The 27,383-nt window shown below is 38.1% G+C and overlaps 1 protein-coding gene across 1 annotated transcript in view; it reads left to right on the forward strand.

Moving 5' to 3' along the window:
- COL1A2 (collagen type I alpha 2 chain) overlaps positions 1 to 25,525 on the forward strand; it is a 79,339-nt gene extending 53,814 nt beyond the window's left edge. The window contains exons 40-52 of the mRNA XM_029588900.1: positions 4,060 to 4,221; positions 6,451 to 6,558; positions 8,328 to 8,435; positions 9,751 to 9,804; positions 9,910 to 10,017; positions 10,936 to 10,989; positions 12,771 to 12,878; positions 16,402 to 16,455; positions 16,579 to 16,686; positions 17,589 to 17,835; positions 19,775 to 19,962; positions 22,810 to 23,052; positions 25,103 to 25,525. Of these exons, the coding sequence (XP_029444760.1) occupies positions 4,060 to 4,221; positions 6,451 to 6,558; positions 8,328 to 8,435; positions 9,751 to 9,804; positions 9,910 to 10,017; positions 10,936 to 10,989; positions 12,771 to 12,878; positions 16,402 to 16,455; positions 16,579 to 16,686; positions 17,589 to 17,835; positions 19,775 to 19,962; positions 22,810 to 23,052; positions 25,103 to 25,249 (1,689 nt within the window). The 3' untranslated portion in view covers positions 25,250 to 25,525. The remainder of the gene's footprint in view (positions 1 to 4,059; positions 4,222 to 6,450; positions 6,559 to 8,327; positions 8,436 to 9,750; positions 9,805 to 9,909; positions 10,018 to 10,935; positions 10,990 to 12,770; positions 12,879 to 16,401; positions 16,456 to 16,578; positions 16,687 to 17,588; positions 17,836 to 19,774; positions 19,963 to 22,809; positions 23,053 to 25,102) is intronic.
- The last annotated feature ends 1,858 nt before the right edge of the window (positions 25,526 to 27,383 follow it).

The following is a 27,383-nucleotide window of genomic DNA, read 5'->3' on the forward strand; positions in this document are numbered from 1 at the left end:
CTTTTGACATGGTCTACCAGTTTCAGATCGAAGCAAGTAAATCATTCTCTTACTTAAAAAATAAGCCTTGTGCTGAATGATGGGAGGGCACCCATTTGATGCACTGAAACAGCAAAGCACATCTTCCATTTTGTACAGGAATGGGGTCACTAACTTGCATTGGTGCTCTAAAGGAACATGTACAGCGGCAGCACAGACCCTTCTTCAGGGCTGCAAAAGCCACAATCCAATTTAGTCTCATCCTTGACCAATCAGACACTTTTCGCTTACTGCACAATAGGGCCCATTTCATTCACATGTAATAATTTTCTCTTGGTATCCAATGGAAAATAGCATTCTGATTATCAATAAAAGCCATGCAGCAAAAAAATTAGAAATAGATGAATTATTTTTGAAGGATGGTCATTCAATAGCTGCTTAATTAGATAACAATTTCGGCTTCATGTGTCAAAAATGAAGGCACATCACCAGGGCTGATGCTGGACTCCTGACTGGATTTATAATTTTATGGGGACAAGGATTCAGTTCTCAGTCCACTAATGTCAGCCAGTCCCATTTTTATTTATTAATCTGTTTATTTAGGAAATGTATTATCTGCAGCTATCTAACATTCTAAGCAGGGAATAGTTTTATCATTCATTTCCATATGACATGTAATGTTATTGAGTCCCAGACAATGGGGAATCTGTTAAATATCTTAAGTCCAACTTTTGGGGGATTTACAAAGCACTCAGTCACTATTTAAAAAAGCATCAGCTCATCATGAGTTCTTAAGGAATTTATTTTGAATTTATGATTATGTATTTTAAACAATTGTATTTTTAAAAACATATTAGTTGTACCTTAGGCTTCTTAAAATGTGGAAGATCAAATTGTAAACAGCATTTCAGTCATACATTGTTATTGCCTGGACACTTCACAGCTCTAGTTCAAAATATAACAGTAGCACCAGCACAAGTGGATAAGATACTGTACATGCAATTCATTCAGTCTTTTAGGACCAGTTTTGGCTTTCTTCCTCCCAAATGAGCTTGCCAAACTCTGTGCACTGCACAAGCCCCAATAGGAACAGCAGAGGACTATAAAGGCCAGCAGCTGTATGAGTTGGTGTTTCTGAATACAGGCAGAAAAATAATTTCTAGCAAAAGCTCATTTCATCATAAAGCACTGTAAAATGTCCCTCTACCCCGTACCAAAATTGTTTTCAAGATATTCAGCTCTCCTGTTGATCATTTTGAAAAGTGGCATTCATGTATTTTAATCTACAAAATAGATGCAGATGATCTGGATAGGACCAAATATTCTGAACAAAATTAAGAAAATAGACTTAAAGGAGGTACATTTTCGGAAGCTTCGCCAGGATCTGTGTATCTAATACAAGGCATAAAGCAAGTCAATTTGCTGAATCTTAGTTAGTGGGTTTTCAGTCACCCGACATTATGGCATACATTTCGCCACATTTAAAAAAAAAAATGGCATTTCCAAGGATGTTTTAGGGTCCTTGCACATATATCTTCGAAAATGTAAGCACTTACTTTAAATCACATAAACTGATATGAACACACAATGTATGCCAGCATCTCATGCTAGAAAATAGGGTTTGCGGGGGTGAAATGCGTGTGTGTACATTGCCATATAGGCGCCCTAGTGAGAACTTATCCTCCGGTCTATGAAAAAGCTCCCATGCCTTCCCCTCCGCACCTTTAACCTCAGGTGGTGTTCAATCAAAAAGGCCTACCTATCAAGAAGTACTTTCAGACTTGACCTTGATGAGGATACAGAGTAACTGAAATGGGAGTAAAGCAGGGCATGCATTAGAGAAAGAGAATCTTTTTTTTTTGGGGGGGGGGGGAGTGGAAAAATGTTATTTGTTTTTTTTAATATAAATAAAAGGAAGCGCTCACAACGAAATACTATGTTATCATTATTGTACCATATATAGTATGTATATGGCTGGATGCAGCACATTATTCACTCAGTATAAGTGTTCCATGCATATAAAAGAATTGTATCTCTATAGGTCTTAATTGTTGGTTTTGAAGAACTGTTTCAAATACTGTAATGATAAAACCATTTAAACTTTAAGTGCAGTCAGTCTTGGAAACATAAGCATGTAGTGAAATAGAAATATCACTAAAACTGTTGCCACGGAGCATTTATTTATTTATTTATTTACCTATAGAGATTTACCAACAGAATTAAAACCTCACATAATCATCCAAATATAATACAAAATCAAATAAAACATCAAATAAAATACCAAGCATGAGGCTTCCTCCAGTAAAAATCACTTTACCGCTCTTTTATAAGACAATCTAACTCTCTCCCATAAAAAAAAAAAGGTCATAACCTGACTCTCAGTAGTCTATATTACACTTAATTATAATACATTTCTATGTTAGATCAGCTGCCTGCACCATATTAAAAGCCAGAAAATGTAATCACATCACCCCACTCCTCAGAATACTGCACTAATTCCCAATACACCATCGGGCCATATTCAAAACCCTGGTCCTGGATTTCAAGGCCCTCAAAGGCTAGAACCCTACTTGAACTGACTCACCCCGTACACTCACACGTGCCCACTGCACTCAATATCTCAAGCTGCCTGATGGTGCCAGCCCCTAGAGAGATGAGAGTGAAGCAGCAGAAAAAGAACATTCACAGGCTCAGTCCCCACTCTATGGAACTCACTTCCACCTGAGATCAGACATGCCCCAGACTTTCTCACTTAAGTCTGGAAACTTGATTTATTCATACCAGCACAACCCCAAACTCCTGAAGAGATCCCTGATGCTCTACCCATGCACACAAGCTCTCCAACTGGAGCCAAACCCTCCCAGCACCACTGAGCTGTGTATGCCCCAGCTCACAAACAACTTTATCTGTTGTGCCTTACCTGTACTATATGTAATAATATTATATCCTATTCCCCCAATTATAATCCAGCTAAAAGTATCATAAATATGTCTGCTATTGAACTGTATACTGTGACTCATCAATTTACACTGATATCTATCCTTTTCGTTTTCCTCTAGCATGCTTTGAACTCTTATGGTGGAGAAGCGTGATGATAAATAAAAGATGATGATGGTTTTTATTTAACAAAATACATGATGATTTTATATAGAGAATACAAAAAAAGAAACACCACTGCCTAAGTGAAAAATACTGATTAAACTAAAAAAAAAAACGTCACTTGGTGTCAATACGCATCTAAGGAAAAAGACAAAATCACTTTAAATGTAAATATATTCAATGCCCAAAAATATAATGAGAGAAGGGGGTTCACTCATATATGTATAGATGATATTCAATCTCATCATCGTTTTCCCTTCCTCCACCTAACTTATTTTTTAAGAATTTTAAGAATATGCAATTAAAAACAAATTTCCTGTCTTTTGTTTCTTCATTTCTGCAATCTCTTGAAATTGCCTATAAGTGTGTTCAAAATTGTCTTTCTTTTTTGACTATAGACACACTGTATTCATAGCATGTAATGTCAATGCAGAGCAGCATCATAACTCATAAGCAGCATAAACAAAGCATATCGTAATCTGACACTGGCCATGTTTCAAAGATCCTTATTTATCAGGGGTTTAAGCTTAGAGACCCATTTTTAACATAGCCATGATGCTGGTAAATTTAGCACTTCTCGTTGCGCTATAGACCCTCACAGAGTTTTTGGCATCTGAGGTCACTACCAATTCCATCCACTATGACCACCATGCTATCTACTATACACCAAACACACAACACTCCAATAGGACTCTCTCTCCTCAGCCTTCCTCTTCCATCCCCAGTGGGAACCCCATAGTCAATGGAAAGACAATTTCAAAGGTGTGCTGTTATGAATTGGTGATCGCTACTTTCCTCACCCCCATCATTCCCTTGGGTTGGGTATCTCAACCATGCTCTTAAATAAGAAGTAACATTGGAATACAAAAATTGCCGCAGAGAAGCTTTTGTTAACTTTTATTTGGATTGCATGAATAATATCGTTTATCTAAATTACAATGAATTGCCATGTGGAGTAATTGTATTGTTTATTTATTTTAGGGTATTACTGGTCCATCTGGACCTGCTGGTCATGCTGGTAAAGATGGGCCTAGAGGTCCACGTGGTGATAGTGGCCCAGTTGGTCGTCCTGGTGAACAAGGTACTCTGGGCCCGTTAGGTCCTTCTGGTGAGAAAGGTCCATCCGGTGAGCCTGGTTCTGCTGTAAGTCACTTTATATACTTTCAGATGTTTCTTAATTATTTTATTAATGTAAACCTATATATGATATAGTGTTTTTATTGCCACACTAATGTTGCCAATTATAATTATTATAAAAACATTTCTATAAAATACTAGAGAAAAGCCAGGATTAGAACAGAAATTCTTACCTATATCTTTTTAGCAACAGAAACTTTCAACTAGTTAATACTCAAAATGAAGAATCAATTGGTTAGAAAAGCATGCAAACCTTTATGTTGATACTGAAAATGTAATCAATAGTTTTGCATTTTTCTTGCATTATCCCATGTGTTTATAGGACATAAAGATCCTGAGCACAGCACTGCTGTGCGCTGAGACATGACATTTAGCGTCCGAGCAATTTCCATGTTAGATATCCTGTTAGGTTACAAATTGCAACTTCTCTTTATCAGAATAGTAACTAAAGAGTAAATTTTCAAAGGGTTACATGCAAGGAAAATTAGCATATACATATGTAAATAACTTGCACGCAAATATCCTATTTTATAAACATCAAAAGTATGCACATATTTTCAGTATCATGCCCACATTAGCTGCAAAAAAAAGGGATAAGAGCATAGTTGCTATTTTATTAGAGATTTACACAAATACATTAGGCAACTTATTTGTTCATTTATACACCTGCTCCTTATCTAGCACAATTGATATCAGACTTGTTTGCTTTTTTCGGTTGGGAGGTCTGGGTGAATGGAGGGCTTCAGGGTGAAGTACTATGAAGGTCTCAATGAACTGAGAATGTTCTGGGTGAACTGGCAGAGGTATCTGCAAATTGCTGATTTCAAGTGCATACACATACATATTTTAAAATATACCTACTTCCACATATAAATCAGGGTTATACGCATTCAAATTATATTTTCTCTTACATAAAATATCCAGCATATGTTTGTGTAATAGGTATAGAAACTATATGCTTTCAGTGCATCGCACTTATACTGAAACGTACATGCATATGTTGGGGAATGGATATACATGTATTTTATAATCTGTGCATACTAGATATGCACAGATTATAAAATACTATAGTAGATTTCCATGCACCCATATACATGCATGTATAGAGCTGCACAGAGATTTTTAAAGTTATCATCACAGTAACATAGTAAAATTTACTATGTCATTATTCTGTTGTAATAGCCTTTATTCCAGCACATTAGCTCTGGATTCTAAATGGTTTCTCTTCTTTAGCACCAGTGATATTACTATAGCAGCAACATTAATCATTTGTAAATGAGCCCTTTAGATATATTCTTAGAGAGGTCAGCATTGAAATATTAAATCTGACTAACCCTTCAGAAAATATTGGTTGAAAAAAGGGGACATTTTAAAGTTTCATTGAAATGGTTTAAATTGGCTACATTTTTCTACAGAACAAAAACTGGTAATTTTTTAAAAAAAAGAATATGTGTTCCTTCAAATTCAAAACAGCTGGCCACTCTGTTTAAGTTCGTTAAGCATGTTAATATATTTTAAAAAACCCAGAAATGTAGTGTTCCATTTGCTTGATTAGATATCATTTATCCTTCTAATATCAGTCTACTGCCAATGCCACAAAGGAATTTAGCATTTTGAATGCAAGGCTAGAAAATGTGTATCTAAATCAGTCTAGTACATGCAACAATAAATTTTGAATATGGCATCCATAGCATTGCATGCTCTATATGAATTGAATATGACATCCATAGCAGAGTTAGTTGCATCATTTTAATGAGAAAACATGACATGCAAAACAGGTATATATATATAAAGTATGGAACATTAATAGGATATAAAATTTGTTATACTCACAAGAAGCATGTTTCATAGCTCACTTCTAGCTCTAGTAGCCTTAATGGAAAGCTGCTTTAAATCTATTTAATTTCAGTGACTTGACCCTCAGATTTTCTGAAGCTCTGAGAATTGTATTTATTATATGAAATGCAATTAAAACTTATTAAGCAAAGGTTGCTGACTAAGAGACTTATTCTGGGACAAATTTCACATTACTAATAGAATCAAATGAACAAAAAATATTAAAAAACAAAAACATTTTCTGAATTTGTCAAGAAAATAATGGAATTGTCAACAGTAAGATATTACAAAAAAAATGTAAATACTGTTCTACAAAATCAAGGTAAAGTTGCATTTTTAAAAACATTTATAATATCTGCACTTGTTATTAATAGGCCTTCTTCTTCCTTCCTTCCTAAGGGTTCTCCTGGCAGTGCTGGCCCTTCAGGGGTTCTTGGCATGCGTGGAATTGTTGGTCTGCCTGGTTCCAGAGGTGAGCGTGGTCTCCCAGGTGGTTCTGGAGCAAATGTACGTATATTGGATTCAATTTTAAGTAGTATGGCACAATAAATCTAATTGTAGCAGCACATTACAGATTTCATTTTATTCCTTTTATATATTGTTGTATATAAAATTTTCCTACTTGTAACAAAAGATCTAGCAATGTTACTTTTATCAACTTAATACAATTGGTACATAAGCATACAAAGCTTGACCAATAATATGAATACAGATGATGGTATTCAGTGCCACTTAGCTTAGGTTTGGACTTATCCAGCTAAGCTGTGCTGTTTGAATATTTGGCTGATATTCAGTTAACTTAGGGCTAGATTCATCAAACTATCGCATGCAAAAGGAAGAGGGATGTGTTTTATGATAATAGCCTATTTATCACAATGTGCACTATGCATAGGTATTACTGTAAAGTGTGATAACTTTTTCACACTAATACCACAATTATTTCAATTCCTACCTGCAACCACTGGGGGGGGGGGGGGAGGGGAGGGGAGAGGGAGAGAGAGAACCTCTGGGGAGGTATACCTCTTATTCAACTTTTTATACCACTGTAGGAGGGCAACTAGTAACTCGGGGTGAGGTTTTGGTGGAGGCCTAGGTTTTGGGGGGAAGTTTTACATGCACAGTCAGAGGTACGAACAGCACCATACACAACAGTGAATATCTGATGTGATTTGGAGTGATGAAAGGTACACAAAGATGAGATCTATACAATGTACTCTCGACCTAGTTTGATGCACTCCCTACCTAGCTGCTATCAAGCTAGGTCAAGAGTACAATGTACATATCTCACCTTTGTGTACCTTTCATCATTCCAAATCACATCAAATCTTCACTGATGTGGCCCCTAACCTCTACACTACTACATAAACCTCACCTCAAGTTACTAGGTAGGCCTCCTATAGTGATATAAATAGCTATCTACTAAACAGCTCTTATAGCTAGTCAGTCTCTCTCTCTCTCTCTCTCTCTCTCTCTCTCTCTCAAAATGTCCTCCCCCCACATGGCTGCTCCTACTGCCATTCCTTTGTCCCCTTACCACTTCCATGGCTCTCCAGAGGTGAAATGGATAGAAGTGATCTCCAATCACACCTGTCCCTCCAGATCTGTTTAATATATGGTGCCAGCAGGCTCCAAGTTGTTTTATGGATAAAAGCAATACAGATGTGAAACTAGTTTTATGGCCATAAAGCTTCTTTTACGGCCATATTACTTTATGGCCATATTGCTTTGCAGCTGAAAAACTGTTTGGTGCCAGCCAGCCCCAAGACTGGCACCTTTTTAAAAGCAGAGCCAGAGGGGCAGAAATAAATGGTCATTACTGCTGAACAATTCAATTTTGGAGAGCCATAGAAGGAGTAATAGGGCTAAGGAGGGATATCTTTTTAACAATTATTTGTAAAGTGTATGCTATTTGCTAATAAATAGCATGCACTATTTGCTGAAATGAAAGCCCCCCATTTTTTCAGGATTTCCTGGGGCACCAGAGATTTATTTTGTTTGATACCAACCAAAACAAACAAGGGCTTTTTTTTCGTTCAGATTGCAAATTATTTGCCTATGAATGTACATCCCTAAAACATAGTAGATGATGGAAGATAAAGACCAAATTAGTCCGTCCAGTCTGTTCGGTTGACATTCTTTCCACATTGCTTAGATGAGCATGTAAATTGCCAAATGCAATCCAATACCAAGTCCCCATCCCCCTCCTCCTCCATTTTTCTTCTGTAGTTAATGAATAAAAAAAAAATGCATTTTATCGTGCCTTGTTTTCTTTATAGGGTGATTCTGGTCCCTCAGGTCCTGCAGGTTCTCCTGGTCCCCGTGGTTCCTCTGGTCCATCTGGTTCTACTGGTTTGAATGGTGCACCTGGTGAAGCTGGCCGTGATGTAAGTCAAATTATTTTGTAGTTTGGAGCCATGAATATTTTACCTAAAATTGTACAGTAAAGTATATGCCAGTACTTCTTTCTTACTGTCCAAATAGTCAATTAGAACTGTTCATTTCATTTGCTGGAAGTTATCCGAAGTTAAATGGTAATTTTTTGCATTTCAAGAAGGGAGTGAGAGACAGAAAAATTAGAAAAAGCAGAAGTACTATAAATATATTAATAATGACTACACAAAGTATGCATTGCTTTGGGTAACAATCACTTTTGGGGCATGCCATTAGGGAAGAGAGAGTACAGAAACATCATTAGCGGACATAATATTTTTAAAAATCCCTTTAAAAAATATTAATAAGCATCATGGCTATGTTTCTCTACTTCTACCTGCTTACTAGCCTTCTGCAAGGATCAGTCAAAAAGCTGCTCATACAAGTTCATTTCTACAGTTAGAGTCCATAGTGTTCAGGAACCTGTAAGAGAAAAACTCTGGTGTGGACCAAAAAGCCTTTAATTTTTTATATTTTTCATTCTCCTTGAAATAGTTTATTGTTATTGTTATTCAAATTGTACAGCTACTGCAGAAAAAAAAATGAAGGCCTACAGTTTTTTAAAGTGGTGTTTTAAAACCACTTAAACATGCACTGAAACAGTGCCATATTCAGTCTTCTCACACTTGATATATTAGCTGTATAAAGTTCAAAATGCAAGTTGAAGGACTTAAACAATGTGTACAACTCAGGTAGGGATGTGCAATTGTTTTGGACAAATTAGGCAATTTCAACAAAATTTCCTAATTCATCCTGGTTCGGGGACCCCGAAAACCAAAGGAATTTTTCCTGAAATTTTGGGAAAATTCGTTTTTTGGGTTAGTGCGCACTAACCCAAAATATCAGGTTTCCACGAAAAACAAAATCCCAAACTGCAGGAAAAATGAAATTTCCTGCGGCGGGCCGAAAACGAAGCCCGAACCAAAAGGTTCGGGTGATGCACATCTCTATACAGCTGAAGCTGAGAAACAATATCTTCATCTGTATGAAGATATAAGTAGCAAATTCACCACTGCGACATTGGCATGCTAAGGTTGACATTGCTCAACATTCATGACTGTAAACTCTTTTTCTTTTTTCATGTAAAATTTACCCCAGTGAGAGAGTTAGTAAATCTTAGCCTACAGTTCTTTTCCATTGCACATTCTTAAACTGTACTGTCAACAGAAAGAAATCAGCATTTCAGTAGATTTTGCATTTGCAGGAATTGTTGATTTGAAGAGAGGAAATGTAGTCCTTAAGAATTTTTTTTCTTCCATGTTCTGACAGGGCAATCCTGGTAATGATGGTCCTTCAGGCCGCGATGGACATGCAGGCCCCAAGGTAAATTTGTTCAGGTTTTTTATTCAAATGGAAATACTTTTAAAAATTGATTTTTTTTAATATTCAAGCAATGTCTTATTTTTTTTCACATTTGCCTCTTTTTAGGGTGAACGTGGCTATCCTGGTAGTCCTGGAGCTGTTGGAGGTGCAGGTGCCCCTGGTGCTCCTGGCGCTGTTGGACCTGCTGGCAAGCATGGCAACCGAGGTGAATCTGTAAGTTTAGAAAGATTGGCAATTTTTTTTTTTACTTCTTGCCCAGCATTATGACAAATGCAGAGGAATTGGTTGACTAAAGTTTGAGCATCCTTCACCCACCTAAATTGGAGACGGTTGTATTACAGTCACCCTTTAAGTGTTCTTTGGCTGACATCACCACCGTCATCATACCCACACCTCTATATTTAGGGTTCCCCTTTATTCTCTCTATATGTGTGAAAGTCTAATGTTTTGCATTGGCAATAATAATATTTCTACCAAATAAATTCCACTTTTGGTTGAAACGGGGCGTACAACATTTTCATTCAGGAGAGACTTCTTCTAAAGCATACTAAGCACCTACCATTCAAAAGTGGCAAAACATACTCTTGAAGCTCTTTAATTTGAATCATTACATGATAATGTATTAATTTATAGGACAACCTTCCCAGCTATTGCCACGAAAAGATGTTGATGAATACTGATACCAGTAATAATAGACAATTTTGGTCTTCAGAAGTCATCTCAATTAACAAATAATGCCCCATCCTTTAGCTTTGAATACGTTTTTACAATTCTGTTAGCTTTTGTTTAAAATGTGATGAATACATAGAGATTATGCCCCAGGTGACTAATAAATAAAATAATAATAATGAGGCCAATATTCTGTGGCTAACTCTGAGCGTGCCGTAGGGCTACGCTAAAGATAGCCGGATATACTTATCTGGTGAACTTTAAGATAGCTGGGTAAATTCAGCAGTATGGCCGTGCTGCTGAATATCCCAGGAAAGTTAGCCGGAAAGGTATATCTGGCTAACGTAACTAGCCGCTCCGCAGCTGAATATGGACCCAGAAATAATACCTGGCGCTTCTTGTCCTTATCAACAATTTGTATGTGCCTACATTTGTTCCAAACTGTTTTTCTTCAATCTACAGGGTCCTTCAGGTTCTCAAGGTTCAGTTGGTCATGCCGGACCAAGAGGTCCTGCTGTAAGTACACATTTAAGTTACTCTAGAAGTATTTTCATTAAAACAAAAACTAATACACATTGGGGCGGATTTTCAGAGCCCTGCTCGCGTAAATCCGCCCAAAACCGGGCGGATTTACGCAAGCAGGGCCCTGCGCGCCAGGAAGCCTATTTTACATAGGCCTCCCGGCGCGCGCAGAGCCCCGGGACTCGCGTAAGTCCCGGGGTTCTCCGAGGGGGCGTGTCGGGGGCGTGTCGGGGGCGGGCCCGGTCGTCGCGGCATTTCGGGGGCGTGTCGGCAGCGTTTTGGGGGCGGGTATGGGGGCGTGGCTATGGCCCGGGGCGGTCCGGGGGCGTGACCACGCCCTCCGTACCCGCCCCCAGGTCGCGTCCCGGCGCGCAGGAGGCCCACTGGCGCGCGGGGATTTATGCCTCCCTCCGGGAGGCGTAAATCCCCAACAAAGGTAAGGGGGGGTGTAGACAGGGCCGGGCGGGTGGGTTAGGTAGAGGAAGGGAGGGGAAGGTGAGGGGAGGGCGTTAGAGGATTCCCTCCAAGGCCGCTCCGATTTCGGAGCGGCCTTGGAGGGAACAGGGATAGGCTGCGCGGCTCGGCGCGCGCCGGCTATACAAAATCCATAGCCTTGCGCGCGCCGATCCAGGTTTTTAGCAGATACGCGCGGCTCCGTGCGTATCTACTAAAATCCAGCGTACTTTTGTTTGCGCCTGGAGCGCAAACAAAAGTAGGCTATTCGCGCGCCTTTTAAAATCCCCCCCATTATGTTGTTTGAAATTTGTGCATGAGTAGTTATTTTTCTCACAGGAAAAGGGCAACTGAACAGAACCATAGTCCATACTTGTGGAGTAAAAGGAACCCTAAATGCTTTGAGAAAGCAGGAAGGCATGAAATATCAGTGCCAATGACTGGCTCTTTTTGTCTTTGTAGGCAGTAGCCAGTTTTACTACAATATATAACATTAAAGATTTAAAGAACAATTTTGCTAGAACCTATTGTGTGTCCAAGCATCTAAAATTACAGTTTCAATTATTACAACCTGTTCAAAAGCATAAATCAACCCACTCAGAATAACAATTACTTATATCAAAGTGGTTTCAATGTTACAGTCAGAAATCATAGCTGTGAATGATGGACCTCATTGTTGCATTTGGTGAGCCCACCTCTCAATTAAGCATTTACCAAAGGATAAAAATTATTAGGGATGCGAATCATTTTTATAACGAATTGAAATATCATACGATATTTCTTAATTCATTATATATCGGTTAAATCGTGAAACGAACACTTTTCCTCCGAATTTTCGTGAAAAATCGTTTTTCGGCTTAGTGCGCTCTAACTCCCGTTAGCGCGCACTAACAAAAAACAGTTTATTTTTGTTACTTTTTGTTATTTTTTGTTAGTGCATGCTAATTCCCATTAGCGTGCACTAAACTGAAAAATGATTTTTTACTAAAAAAAAAAAAAAGCCGATCCGCAGGAAAACGAGAAAGCGCAAACGATCGGGCACCCGATGCACATCCATACAAATTACGCATGGGAGACTGTACACAACCTGGTAACTTTGCATTGTAGGACTGAACCATTTTGGTGATAGTAGAATATTACCAAGTTGTACAGATTTTCTTATGCTGAATTTTGTAGGAAATCATTTTAGTTCTTAAACATCTACAGTTAAAGCTACTTATTTAATCAAGTGAATCATAAATTATTGATGGTCAGTTCAGTTCAGAGAAATGCTTTTTAATTTATTTATATTTCTTTCTATGTTGGTTTTTTTTTTTTGATAGGGCCAACAAGGTGCTCGTGGTGAGAAGGGTGAACATGGTGAGAAGGGAGGAAGAGGTCTCGACGGCCGAAAAGGGCACAATGGATTACAGGGTCTGCCAGGTGTTGCTGTAAGTATTAAAAAGTAAACAGAATGTTAGGAGTGATTCAGAAAGGAATGGAAAATAAAACAGAGAATGTCCTAATGCATCTGAACAGATGTATAGTAGTATCACACGTATCTCATGAAAGATAAAGCAGAACCAGAAAAAGTTCAGAGAAAGGCAACAAAAATGATACAATGGCTAGAACAGCTCCCTTGAAAAGAAAGGCAAAAGAGGTTAGGGCTCTTCAGTTTGGAGAAATGTCTGCAAAGTCATATGATTGAGATCTATAAAACCATGAATGGGGTAGAACAGATAAATATAGGAGATAATTATTTATGCTTTCATGCAGTACCAGACTAGGGGACACTCTATGAAACTAACTAGAAGCACATTTAAGACAATTTAGAGAAAGTCATTTTTGCCTCAAAACACAGTCAAGTTGTGGAATTTGTTTCTGAATGGTCAAAGCAACTAGCATAGTAAGGTTTAAAAGAGGTTTGGACTAAATCTGAATAAAAGTCTTAAGAGAATGTAATTAAGTTGCTTTCACAACTGTTTTCTTTAACAATCTGGGGCTTATTTTGACTCCTGAAAACATGAGAACGTTTCCAAATCTGAATGTATGGGACCTTATTGATTTTCAAAATATTTGCATTTAACTGAACTTCTGACTGCAGTTATTCATGTTAAGCAGATATTCTAAAAGACACTAAATTTATGATACTCCTGCAGCAAAGTAACATGATAATTTAATTTATGTAGGTTTTGAGTTAAGGACTATTAAAAACATTGTGTAAAAGCAAATGCTCCCCATCAGCAAAATCTGTTTTCAGAGTATATTGTACTCTGTATCTCTATCACATGAGAACCACTAATTGTATTATAAAACTTTGTATAATCATTATGAGGTAGATTTTAAAAGCCCGGCTTGCACATCAGCTGGGGTATGCATGCACAAGTCAGGCTTACACGAAGTGACCGAATTTTAAAAGCCATCCAAATGCGTGCAGATCTCCCGCTGCGCACATATCTCACTCAGTTTCAAAAAGGGGTGCGGTGTGGGTGGGGCATGGGAGTGGCCATCACAGGGCATGGCCAAGAGATGTGCACGTAAATACTTACACGCCTGGGCATTCGCAATACCCTGACTTACGTGGTAGAATCGGGATTTACTTACCTAGGCACTGGTCTATTTAAAATTGGGCACACATGTGCGTGCATGTTATAAAATTGCTGCATCCCTGGGCGTGGGCCGACGCACACGCATCAATGTGTGCCTGCACGCCCGTTTGGAATTTACTGTCCCTTTAAGCATCCAGGACTATTGGTCTTCCCCCTCACTCATATCATCTTTCACAAACCATACATTACCATTTCTACCCAATAAATTGGTAGAAACACATCATGTGGATATCAAGGCTGCAGTTTGACTGACATTTAGAGCATGGGACTATATCCAAGCCAGCAAATAATACTAAATCACCACAGCTCGACCTGGTTAGCCCATTTGTCGTGTCCCGGCAAGCAGGCTATTCTTCAAACCAGCTTAGCTTTCAGGGATTGTCCAGTGGAGTTGCCACCATTATCCAGGCCCCTGCCACATCAGTAGGTTACCCACCACAGGCATGATTACCTCCAGTCACACTCATTCATCTGTTTATCCAGTGTAACAGTCCAGCTGCACCAATTTGGCACCATCTTTCAGTGTGACAAGCCCTGAATCAAAAAAGCAGTTCCCCAGGATTTCCTAGTGTTGTCCATTACCATTCGGGCAAGGCACATTCATACCGCTGTGAACCCAGTAGATGGCTTGGGTATCCAGTCCCTTTGCAAGCTATGAAATACCAACAATCCTTAATTAGAACCCTACAGCAAAAGCAAAATAAAAAGGGTGAATGAGAATGTTACTGTGTCTGGGGTGGCCAGGAAGAGTGAACTCCCTTTTCCTCATCTCCAGCCCTCACAACAGAAGTCACCCAACCAGTGCTTGGTATTTTCCTGCCTCTTGGCATAGACAGCAAGGGTCTGTCAACTAAACACATCCACCACTACCCCTCAACTCCATTCCTGTATAGTTCTGGAGCAGGAGAAGCTGTTACATGCAACCACTGGGGGGACTGTGTTTAGTAGTTTAAAGCTCTTGGAAAGCCAGCCTAGCTGTGAGGGCCCTTTGACAAGGGGAGGAGAGAGAGAGATGAGCCATAATGCCCTCATCCTAGGTAGATATAGGAGGCCCACCTAGTAACTCGAGGTGAGGTTTAGGTATTAATGTAGGGGTTAGAGGCGAATTTGACATTCAAAGTGAGACATACGAACAGAACAGTGGTCTCTTGTGAAGATTTGCTGACCTTCTGATTAAGCAACTTACCCAAAGATGAGATTTGTGCAATGTTCTCTCAAGCTTGATGGACTCTCTACCTGGGTAACCTCAAGGTAGGTTGAGAGAACATTGCACATATCTCATCTTTGGGTGAGTTTCCTCACTCTGAAGGTCATCAAATCTTCACAAGAGAGCACTGTTCTGTTCGTACATCTTACTTTGAATGTCAAAGTGGCCCCTAACCCCTATGCTAATACCTAAACCTCACCTCAAGTTACTAGGTGGGCCTCCTATAGAGATATAAATACGTACCTAGGATGAGGGTATTATGGCTAGTCTCTCTCTCTCTCATTAAAGGTGCTTAATACATGCAAAAATTCCATACAGCACTTTGATAGTCACAAAATATAACTTATCTTATACATGCACCACAGAGACATTATGGGTCTGATTTTAAAAAGCATTTACATGCGTAAAACTGGGTTTTACACGTGTAAATGCACTTTACTCGAGTAAGTAGGCTTTTGAAAATTGCTACAATATATGCCATTGAATCGTCCATAGGATTTATTCGCATAAGTGCACTTTACGTGAGTAAATGGCTTTTGAAAATTGCTACAATAGTAGTTACATTTATGCACATAACTCCTTTGAAAATTACCCTCTGTGTGTATCCACATGTGGAGCCAGGCTTCTACTGCACTTTCCAAAAGCCCATTAGTTATTCAGGTGATACAGAACTAACCATTTTTTTTAGTCCTTCTCAAGACTTAACATAACCAATTTAGCAAAACAGAGAATTATTTTTCCCTCAAAAAAATCTGGAGATAACTAATTTCCAAAATGTATTCAGTTTACTTTCTGGAAAAAGAAAGTTATTTTGATTTCCAAAAACATGAGAATATATCTAAATTTGGAATTTTATATCTTCTAAATATTAAAATTAACTGAAAAATTATTTTCTTTTTCTTAGAACTCAGCAAAGAAATTGTAAGTCCTAAATATGTGCTTTGGATCTATTTCCCCTGCAAAACTAAAAAAAAAATATTTCCCAGATTTTTATTAGTCCTTTTTTATTTTCAGGAAACAAGGAAACATGACTTGCTTTCTCCCAAATTGCTTTTGTTGTTACATTTCTTTGAAATGATCTTTTAAATTATGGAACAATAATTTGACTGTGCAGATCTTTTTATCTTTATTGGTAATGGATATTTGATTTATTGATAGGGACATTCAGGAGAATCAGGTCCTCCTGGTCCTGCTGGCCCCTCCGGTCCCAGGGTAAGTTATTCTACAATAGAAACATTCACAGATAGATCAATATGATTTTTTCTAAGTTCTATAATTTCTATAGGTTTTGTACACATATTGAGAATTTTTATCAGAAATTTATTTTTTTCTTAGGGTCCAGCTGGTCCTTCAGGTCCTTCAGGTAAAGATGGTCGTTCAGGACATCCAGGTGCTATTGGCCCTGCTGGTGTTCGTGGTTCTGCTGGTCATCAAGGTCCTGCTGTAAGTAAAAACCATTGGATAATCCAAAATTTAAAAAAAATGCATATAACATAAATTTGTTTACATACTAAAAATAGTTTTTCAGGAAACAGATAAATGGTCAATAACAAAAGAATGAAATATTCAGAATATTATTGATGTATGAATGCCTAAAGTAAAAAAAAGGAATTTTCAAAAGCATTTATGTGCTTAAAACTGGGTTTTACATGCACGCGCACGCATGTTATAAAATCGGGCGTAGATTTGTGCGCGCCGGGTTACGCGCACAAATCTACGCCCGCGCGCATGTTAGAAAATCTGGCCCTATGTGCATATCTCCCGATACGTGCACAAATCCAAAAGGCAAAAAAATGGGTGAGATGTAGGCGGAGTCTGGGCGGGACATGGGCGGTTCATGTCCATAACTAAAAATGTGCGCATAAGTACTTAACACGAACAAGTGTCTGTCGGGGTCCGCTACCATGTAACTTTACTTCTGCTATGGAGGAGGTGTAAGTAGGAAAAAACAAACTAGGCTACTCAGCAGGGTTTTAAGGGTCAGGGCAGGTAAGGTAAAAGTTAGCTAGGGGGATAAAGAAGTCCTATCCTTTAACTGGGCAAACTGGGAATGGACTGGGGAAATGGGTATTGGCATCAGCACGCATATCTTACAAAATCACATCCCTTATGTGGTAGATGCAGCCTTTGTGCGCACATGCGCATGTCCATATAAAATTTTGCACACATGTATGCCTGTCCAGCTGATTTTATAACATGTGCTCATATCCGTGCCTATTTTATAAAATGGACGCGTCCATGTGCGCGAGCCGGAAAATATGCACACGTGGCGGTCACATGCCAGAATGAAAGTTTACGGTCCCGGTGATTGATTTTGCTTTATTATTTGTTTATGATATCTGTAGGGTCCCCCTGGCCCACCTGGTCCTCCGGGCCCACCCGGTTCCTCTGGAGGTGGATATGATGGTGGTTTTGATGGTGAATTCTACAGGGCTGATCAGCCTTCTCTCAGACCAAAAGATTATGAAGTGGATTCCACTCTGAAGTCTCTGAACAATCAGATTGAGACCATGCTAACCCCTGAAGGTTCCAAAAAGAACCCAGTTCGTACCTGCCGAGACTTAAGACTCAGCCATCCAGAATGGCCCAGTGGTATGTTACATATGCAAATTGATTTTTAAATTTCTTTAATTAAATAGAAAATGAGTATGTTTTATGTAATTTCAGTTATTTGAATTCACTCAGTGCCAGATTCATCAAGGTCTTTTCCCATAGGCACAGCATGAAAGAAAAGAATTAGTGAATCAAGTCCTTAATGAGGCTTTCATTTTTAAATGGTTAGAATTCATTTCTAATTGCAATCAAAGTAAGCTTAGTCATGACAACTTGCATTGTGAGATATCAAATGGAAAGAATCTATCTTTCCCAGTACAGACTCTTGCTTTTTAGACAGTTAGAGCTGGGAACACTTGAAAAATAGTGTTCACATTCTGAGGGGAGATGACTTGCTAATTGATATTTCTTAATACTGTCTGAAACAACTTTATGGGAGTTACCATTGTCAGGAGCTTCAGCCTCTATTCTCATGCATGTGATGACTTTGCATTACTTACATGAACAGAAGGAGGGAAAGAGTCAGGACTGGTGCTTCTGTTAGGCAAACTAGGTAATTACCTAGAACTCCATGACTTTGAGGTGGCAAAATCCCACCAGTGCAAAGCCTGGAGCCCATCCTGCCAGCAGATGAAGATAAGGAAGAGGTTCGGGGGCAGAGCCACTGTCAAAGCCTTTCCCCAGCAGCCAAAGAACAGAATGAAGACCAAGGCACCTAGCAGAGCCCATCTCATAACGGCTGAAGAATGAAGGATAAGGCATAGAGCAGGGGTGGCCAACTCCAGTCTTCAAGAGCCACTAACAGGCCAGTTTTTCAGGATATGCACAATGAATGTGCATGAGATAGATTTGCATACAATGGAGGCAGTGCATGCAAATCTATCTCATCCATATTCATTGTGGATATCCTGAAAACCTGGCCTGTTTGTGGCTCTTGAGGACCTGTGTTGGCCAACCCTGGCATAGAACTTCTGCATTAGGAGCGGAGAGAGAGGGAAATGAATGCTGGGTAACTGCCGAAGGATGGAGGGGGGGCACTGGGCAGGCAGGTGTTAGAGAAAAAGAGAAGGTGCTGGGTGGGTGAATGGTAGGATGGCAAGAGAGAGTGTGAATGCTGAGCTGGTAGGTTACAGAGAGAGAATGTGTGTATTGAGTGGTTGGGGTGGGAAAGAATGTGCATACTGAGATGGGATGGGGTGGAGTGGGGTGGAGAAAGAGTGTGCTGAGCAGGTGGCAGGGTAGAGAAAGTGAGAAGGTTGCTAAGCAGGTGAGAGGTTTAGAAAGAGATGTGCGGGGAGAATGAGAGTGGGGTGAAGAGAGAATGCTGGCACTATGGAAAGAGGGGAAAGATATTGGGATGATGTTGACATGTTAAACATGGAATTGAGGGAAGAGAGAGGAGAATGCTGAGAAGCTGGGCAGAGAAGGAGGTGATGATGAGCACTATGGGCAGGAAGCAAAGAGAAGGAGATGCAGGGCAAAAAGTGAGGGAAGAGATTGAAAGAGTGCTGTGCCAGACCAGTGTTGCCAAAAACGTGAGCTCTGTGCTGCAGCTTCTGTGATAGGTACATCAAGAGTTGGGGGTGCAAGACCTAAGGTCTGCCTAGGGCACTGATATCCTTGCACTAGTCCTGGAAAGAGTAACAGACAGTACGTAATGAGTCCAAGAGAACATATTGCACCTGCACAGGTAACTGCATCAAATTTTCAAGCAACTACACTGTTTGAGCCTCTCTGTGGCAGTCATGCCAAAAAATATTAACTAGATGGCAAAAAAATGAACTGAAAATGATAATATGGTCAGCATTTAGAAATATAGCTCTATCCAGTAACATAAATACATATATAAATTTTCAATGCCATGGAATGATTCCTATAATTCTCCTTTTAAAAAAGCAACATATCATGCTAATTAAAAGCTGTCAAATTGAAAGTTCAAAGACTTGCTACTGACTGCTTCTTGGTCGCATGTTGATAGGTTACTACTGGATTGACCCTAACCAAGGCTGTATCCTGGACGCCATCAGAGTGTACTGTGATTTCTCTACCGGAGAGTCTTGCATCCACGCCAACCCTGACATCATTCCAGCCAAGACATGGCACAACAAGAATCCCAAGGATAAGAAGCACGTATGGTATGGTGAAATTATGAATGGTGGTACTCAAGTAAGTATTAGAAAGAAAACATATAAACAGTAAATTCAAATTGGATTTCCTGCTTTCTAGAGTATTATAAATCCAAAGAAAACATTTCACAGATTAAAAATGCTTTCTCTGGGAAAAAAAATGTGACTTATTGTAGTTTAGATTAGAAAAATTTAAAGTAATGTCTTTTCATAAAAATATTTCAAGTAATTGGTGCATAATTTAGTTTCTTACAAAGAAGATATTTAGAGGTATTTGGCACATGACCATGACAAGTAAATTCCAGTCGCACTTCTACTAAAGCTATCACTTCTGCAAATAATTTAAATGAAATAATATAGAAACATACACTTCATATGATACATTGGATTCTCCATACCCTATGTAACACACTACAGTGTATTAAAATTGTATAGTGCTCAGACACTTGGTAATTATATAAAGAGGTAATCATTACTGCCCTCCAAGCAAATATGTTATAAGTGAAATAAGGATAAGGATGTTTACCATATCAGAAAAAGACTGCAGTAGCTACAGATGTTTTTATTATTGAAAAATAAGGTTAAGCAATAGGGTGAATTTTCAAAACTTTTTGCACAGAAAAATTTGTATATATGTGCATAAGTAGCCTCTACTCAAGTATTCCATATTTTATAAAAGTAAAAAATATACATGTATGCTTACTTTCATGTACACATATACAATCGTAAGAAGAGACTATCTAAAAGCATTCCGAGGCAGGGAAAATACTTGCGTGCATAAGTTACTATTTTAAAAGATGCACTTAACCATTTTCCAACCTACTTGCATATTTTTAAATCTGCTAATTATCTGGTGTACATGATATTAAAAGTGATTATTGTGTAGTACTGACTAGGTGGGAAGTCTGGGTGAATTGGGAAGCATTCAGGCTAAAGAACCAGGCAAGTCTGGATGATCTGAAGAAGGAATGGGTAAACTGGTAGACTAATTGGTAAACTGGTTAATTTCATTTACATGCGAATATTTTAAAATTGGCCAATTTATGGGCATATATTGAAACTAAAGTCCTATTTTACTTCTGCACATAAAATATTCGTGCATATATTTTTAAAATAGGTAGGAAAAGTGCAATATACTTGGTTTCAATGCATTGTATGTATTTGCATGTAAGCATAGATATGCACATATTGTGGGGTAAAAATAGGTGTATTTAATATGTATGTATGTGATACACGCAGGTTATAAATATGATGGTAAAACTCCACCCCAATGGACCTCACCATCCCTTTACAGCTTCACTCCACCTCTCGTCCGACTAGACAAACTCAGAAAGGCACGCTAAGAGCCCATCCTCTCAAGACTTCACTTAGCAAAAGAGCTATATCCACTGCCGGTCCTAATCTCTGGAATTCACTCCCACCAGACCTTAGAATTGATCAATCGACTCCCACCTTTAAAAAAAAGACTAAAGACCTGGTTGTTCAACCAAGCATTCTCTTAATTTCAATCTTAATACCTAAGCTTTGATCTCCAGTAAGGTCCACTACTTTGTATATAATTACCCTTAAGTTATTATTTTTATTTTCTCCAAGTTCTATTTATCCTGTTCATTGTAAGACATTATTCTAAATACTGTCAATCTATTGTTGTAATGTAAACCGAAGTGATTAGTAACTTTGTTACCAGAACTTCGGTATATAAAACTGTTAAATAAATAAATAAATAAATAAATAAAACTATGCATAGCCATCATGCGTAGTTGTTTGAAAGTTATCCTCAATGGGGTACATAATTGAAAAGTCATTTATTTATTTATTTGTTTATTTTTATATACCGACATTCAATCTGACATATCACATCAGTTTACATTTAGACAGATAACAGGAAAGTTATTCATCTAAGTGGCTTAGCCACATTTTTAAAATGCTTACCCGGCTAAATTCTAGCCAGACAATTCATTAACTTAACCAGCTAACTCTAGATATGCCATAGGCAGGTCTAAAGTTAGCCGTATACCACATATCCAGCTAACTGTAACTTATCGAGTTTAGTGGCATGGCTATGCCACTGAAGATCCTGATTAAGTTGGCCAGATATGGATATCTGGCTAACTTAATTAGCCGCTTAGAGGCTGAATATTTACCCCAATATGTTCACAATAGGTAGGATAGGGATGACAAGAGAACACAATTTGAATCTACCAAACGGGAAATGTTATTTGTTTAAAAAATGTATAACCTGCCAATTCATGGTTCTATGCTTCTAACAAAAACACATTCATAAAATAATTCATAAAATATAAAAGGATAACATAAATAACTATTACTTTGAGGAAGAACTATTTTACTGTTCAGGTGATCAACTTGTGGAATGTTCTTTCCCACAAGGTTAAATATGCAACACATTTGGATATTTTTAATGGAAACTTTGATAGTGCCCTAACGCACGCAATAATGACCACATTGTGCTGGTATAATTTAAATAAGGGAAAGGGGAGGGGATTGGGTGAAGTTTGGGCAGGATTAAAATAGTTTTGGAACCAGTTACACTGCGGGTGATAATGTTTTACACATTATCGCCAACAGTAGCACCAGAAATAGCTATACCTTTTGCAGGGGCACTATGGGGGCGATAGTGTGTGCTGTGGCCACAGCCGCAGTGGGAGAAAATGGCAGGATGCACACTATCGCCCTCTCACCCCTTTTCTAGCCGCAGCTCTTCATTCTGCTATATTTATAGTGCAATGAAAAATCCTATGGTTTGTTTGTCAGTATATGATGGTGACCTGAATTTGATCAAAAAAATTAATGACAAATTGTGTGCCTGTTGAGATTTTATAATTACTGTTACCTTTGGATGTGATTTGAACTTCTTCTGTTATTTCAGTTTGAATATAATGAAGAAGGTGTAACTCCCAAGGACATGGCCACTCAACTTGCCTTCATGCGTCTGCTGGCTAACCACGCTTCTCAGAACATCACTTACCACTGCAAGAACAGCATTGCATACATGGATGGAGAAACTGGCAACCTGAAGAAGGCAGTCATGCTGCAGGGGTCCAATGACGTTGAACTACGAGCCGAGGGCAACAGCAGGTTCACTTTCAGTGTTCTTGAAGACAGCTGCACTGTAAGTAATATTGAATTTCTGCCTGTGAACACCGGGGAAGAGAGGTTTCAGTATGCAGTGCTAAGATCTGAAATGTTGCTGGCTCACAAGAGGAGTGCTACTGATTTCAGACCAACCCAAGTACTCCCATAACCCCCCCCCCCCCCCGCCCAGCATTTAGCAGATACAATGCTATATATACTAGAGATGAATAAAAGGATAGATTCCAGCAAACGTAAACCCTATATTCAGTCCAGATATTGCTGGTAGGTGGTATTTATTGGATCGCCATCATCACATTACAATTCTAGTCAACTGGGAAAAAAATTACACTCCACATTCACCAATCATTTCAGAATTTTGCCAATATTACCCTGATTTCTTGAGTTTGTATCATTGTAATTGGCATTTATAATGTAGTACTGTAAAATCCAGCTTGCAGGTGAGCACCCCAAGTTTTATTAGTGGAATTTCTAATATCAATATTTTTGCCTATCTCTAGTATATAGCAGGGACATGTTTGTTTATTCGTACTGATTATAGGTAGGGTTGTTCATTCATTTTGTTTTGTTTTGTTTTTTCATTTCAATGTGCGTGTAACTTTTCATGCACATAAAATTGATTTTAGATATGTGAACACAACTTTAATGTGCAAAAAATAACTACACATAAAAGTAATGACATTAAACAAAATGAAAAAATGATAAAAAGAAAAGAAAAAAATGAAATAAAACAAATACAATGTTTCCCAGGCATTCCCCTAATTATGGGTTGTAACTTATAAATGATGATGCCATACATTTTAGTGATGGAAATGTATTTTTTCACAATAAGACTGAATTAAACCTGTAATTTGAATCTTAAATTAAATGGAACCCCCGCAGCCCTCACCCCCAGCTCCATTACCAACACATCCTGGTCCAGGTGCAGTGTACCTCAGAGTAGGATCACAACTGAACAAGAGATATTTACCCACTCCTAGAACAGCCATATGGCAACTAAAAATGTGATTTATTTCTGTGACATTCAGTAAATTAAGATCATATTAGTATCAAAAAGATAACTTAAGAAATACAAATGAACATAATAGCTTTAGTTGCCATAACATGGTACAACTTTTGGGACCTATGCAGACAGTACCATATGCTCTGATGTGTATCAAACTGGAGGGAGATATTGGGTGTGATCATATCTGATGACCTAAAGATTGCAAAACAGTGTGACAAGGCAATGGAGAAAGCCAGAAAATTATTAGAGCATATAAGAAGTGATATTACCAGTAGAGAAATTTGGTGAGCATATTTCTTTGCAAATCATTGGTGAGACTTCATATGGAGTATCATGTACATTTCTGGGGGTTGTGTCTTCAATAGAATATATAGACTGTGTGGTGGCAGTCCAGAAAATTACTACCAACATGGTTCCACTTGCACCATTACCCTCTTACAGGAGAGAAGGACTTACATAATGTATATCATATAAGAGATATAAAGAAAGGAGAATTGTGATTGATATTCATATACCAGTATGTCATGATAGGAGACCCCCAAGGGAGGTTAGACTCAGGGTAAGGAAATATTTATTCACAGAAAGGGAGAGGGATATATGGAATATCCTCTCAGTAGTAGTGATGGAGACCAAAGCAGTAAGAGAATTAAAGAAAGTAATGGATAAGTAGAAATGATCCTTTGTTGAAAGGAAATGAAGGTACAGCCAGAAAATAAGCAACTGCAGTACTGCCACAGGAAAGGATAATGGATAGACTAGATGGGTCTGGCAGTCTTTACCTCCTGTCATTTTCAATATTTCGTGATTCAGATCTTTTATAAAGCCATCTATCAGAAAGAGAAAGCTACTATATACACTGTAAATATCAGAATAAGTCAAATCAAATTAGTAGATTCAAAGCACCTTGACTAAGTTCCTGTGCTCAGTTGCTGATTAAAGTCAAAGTACTTTGGACCACAGTAAATATAATTTGCAGGTTTGTCAGCTTATTAATAAATAAATATGCTGTTGTGTCTCAGAAACTTCATGTGATAATATATTCTTATGTCCTGTTTTATTGCAGAAACACACCGGTGAATGGGGCAAAACAGTTATTGAATATAGAACGAATAAGCCATCTCGCTTGCCCATCCTCGACATTGCACCTTTGGACATTGGTGGTGCTGACCAAGAATTCAGATTGGACATTGGCCCAGTCTGTTTCAAATAAATGGACTAAAACTAAATTAAGAAATACTCTCTCTTTGCCATTCCTTTTTTTTTTTATACTGAAAGCTGACTCCTTCCATTTCTTCTGTCATCTACTTGCTTAAACTCTGGGCGAAAGAGGAGGAGTGATTGGAGCATTGTGCAATGCAATTTAATACAGCCCCCAAAAGGACTCGGAAGTCTTTCAAGATTTTAACACCATGTTGTGGGAAATGTCAGCCTTTGTAAAAAAAAAAAAAAAAAAAAAATTTTTTTTTGAAAATAAAAAATAAAGACCGTGAAAGTTTGCACCACTTGTGGCCTTTGAATATCTTCCAAAGAGGAAGTTTAAAACCACAACTGCCAAAGGTTTAAACTACCTCATACACTTATACCCAAGTGTGATCCACATCCTTCTAAGGTAATTCTATATATGAATCAAGGTGCTTCCAGTTTCAATCAGGATACACAGGTGCTAATTACAGTGTTATCGCTCTCAAATACTTGAAGAACTTTGATGGTGCTAGCAGCATTTAAAAACCACTTTTCTGTATTAAGTTGTATTGTTCCTTTGCAATTTGTTTCCAAATGTAGCCAGAATGTCCCATCTAGCTCCTGGATTAAGCTTGTGGATCATTTCCCCCATCTTTGTCCTCTTCCTTAAATTCAGGTGTTCATGCTTTTCAATCTCATTTTCATCATCTTGGATGGGTAAAAAGAGGCATCAATTCTCAAAATTTTAATTGTACCTATTTTGTATATGTGAGATGTTTAAATAAATTGTGAAACAAATTGAAATAAAGCATGTCCAATGTTCCAAAAATAGTTACTCGGTGAGTAAAGTTCCTTGTATAAATGCAGTTGCACCAAAATATATGCATTAAGATGTAGTTTACCCGATTCTTTAATTTAAAAAAAAAATAAGAACAGGAGAACACTCATATCATGCTGGTGTACATTTCTACAGTCTCTGTATTCCTGTATTGCATTAATAATTTAACTCTCACATTGAGCTTCTAATTAAGTACAATTAATGCCACAATGCTGATACAGGTACTGTATCAGCTTTTTGCTGCAGGTATAATAGGTTTGACTGGTATTAAAATACTCAGCTGTCCTGCTTTGGTTTTACAAAGGCTGAAGATTTACATTTCTTGCAAATGCTATCTAAATCAAACTACATATTTGGAAGGAAAATATTTGAAATAATGTTCTATCTTCACTGTTGCACACCATATATTGAACTGTTCACCATGCATTCTATTTTTGGGTTAGATGTAAACTGGCACTGTGTACTCTCTCCCCTTGGCTAAAATGTGCAAAGGCATTTCTCCTGCTCTTTCAGTGTTTTGCTTCATTCTTACAGAATGTGTCTGTCTTTTGGATCACAAAAGGTACTTGCCTCACATCATTTGGAAAAACAAAGGGATATTCAAAGCAATATTTCTGAACTTCTTAATGTGTATTTTCTACCTCGCTTTTCATCTTCTTGACCCCCTCATCTCATTTAGTTTCATCTATCATATTCTGGAATTTTAGCTACTTTGTGATATTATTTGGCAAAAAGAGTAGTGGGATAATGCATTTTCTAATCAATTTAATCATAGGTGAATGTGCTATAAAACTCTGGTATTGAATATAGTGCAATAAAAGCATACAGTATATGAAGCAAAATATTTTGATTTTCATAAATTCCAACCACTCTAATAATAATTAGTTTTCTAAAAAATCTTCTATTTCAATTATGCAACTGCAAAAGAACCCATTTGCAAAGCAAAATGCAAAGAAATTCTATAAAAACCTTTTTTTTTCAGTTTAAAATTATCATTATAACCTTTTCAGAGAAAGAAGGATTGAATGGGGAAGGAAGAGTAGTGGAAAAGTGAGAGAAAGAGGATTAGACTGGAAAAGTACCTGCCTTTAGTTCCACTTGCGGTTGTAAGTCAGAAATGGTGGGTGTTAATATTTCATCAAGTATCAGCTTCTGTCTAGATATCTGACTACCCCATACTTTAAACCATAATCAACAGAACCACTAGCATTTCTTCGTTATGCCAAACTTTAACTGTAGTGAACTGAAGTAGTTCCTCTAATTCTTGCATACTGTTTGTCATATCAATCAATTCTCCTCCAATGTGTTAGTCTTGTGATACATA

The sequence above is a fragment of the Rhinatrema bivittatum genome, chromosome 2 (genome assembly GCF_901001135.1).
Source record: "Rhinatrema bivittatum chromosome 2, aRhiBiv1.1, whole genome shotgun sequence".
In the NCBI taxonomy this organism is placed as follows: Eukaryota; Metazoa; Chordata; class Amphibia; order Gymnophiona; family Rhinatrematidae; genus Rhinatrema; species Rhinatrema bivittatum.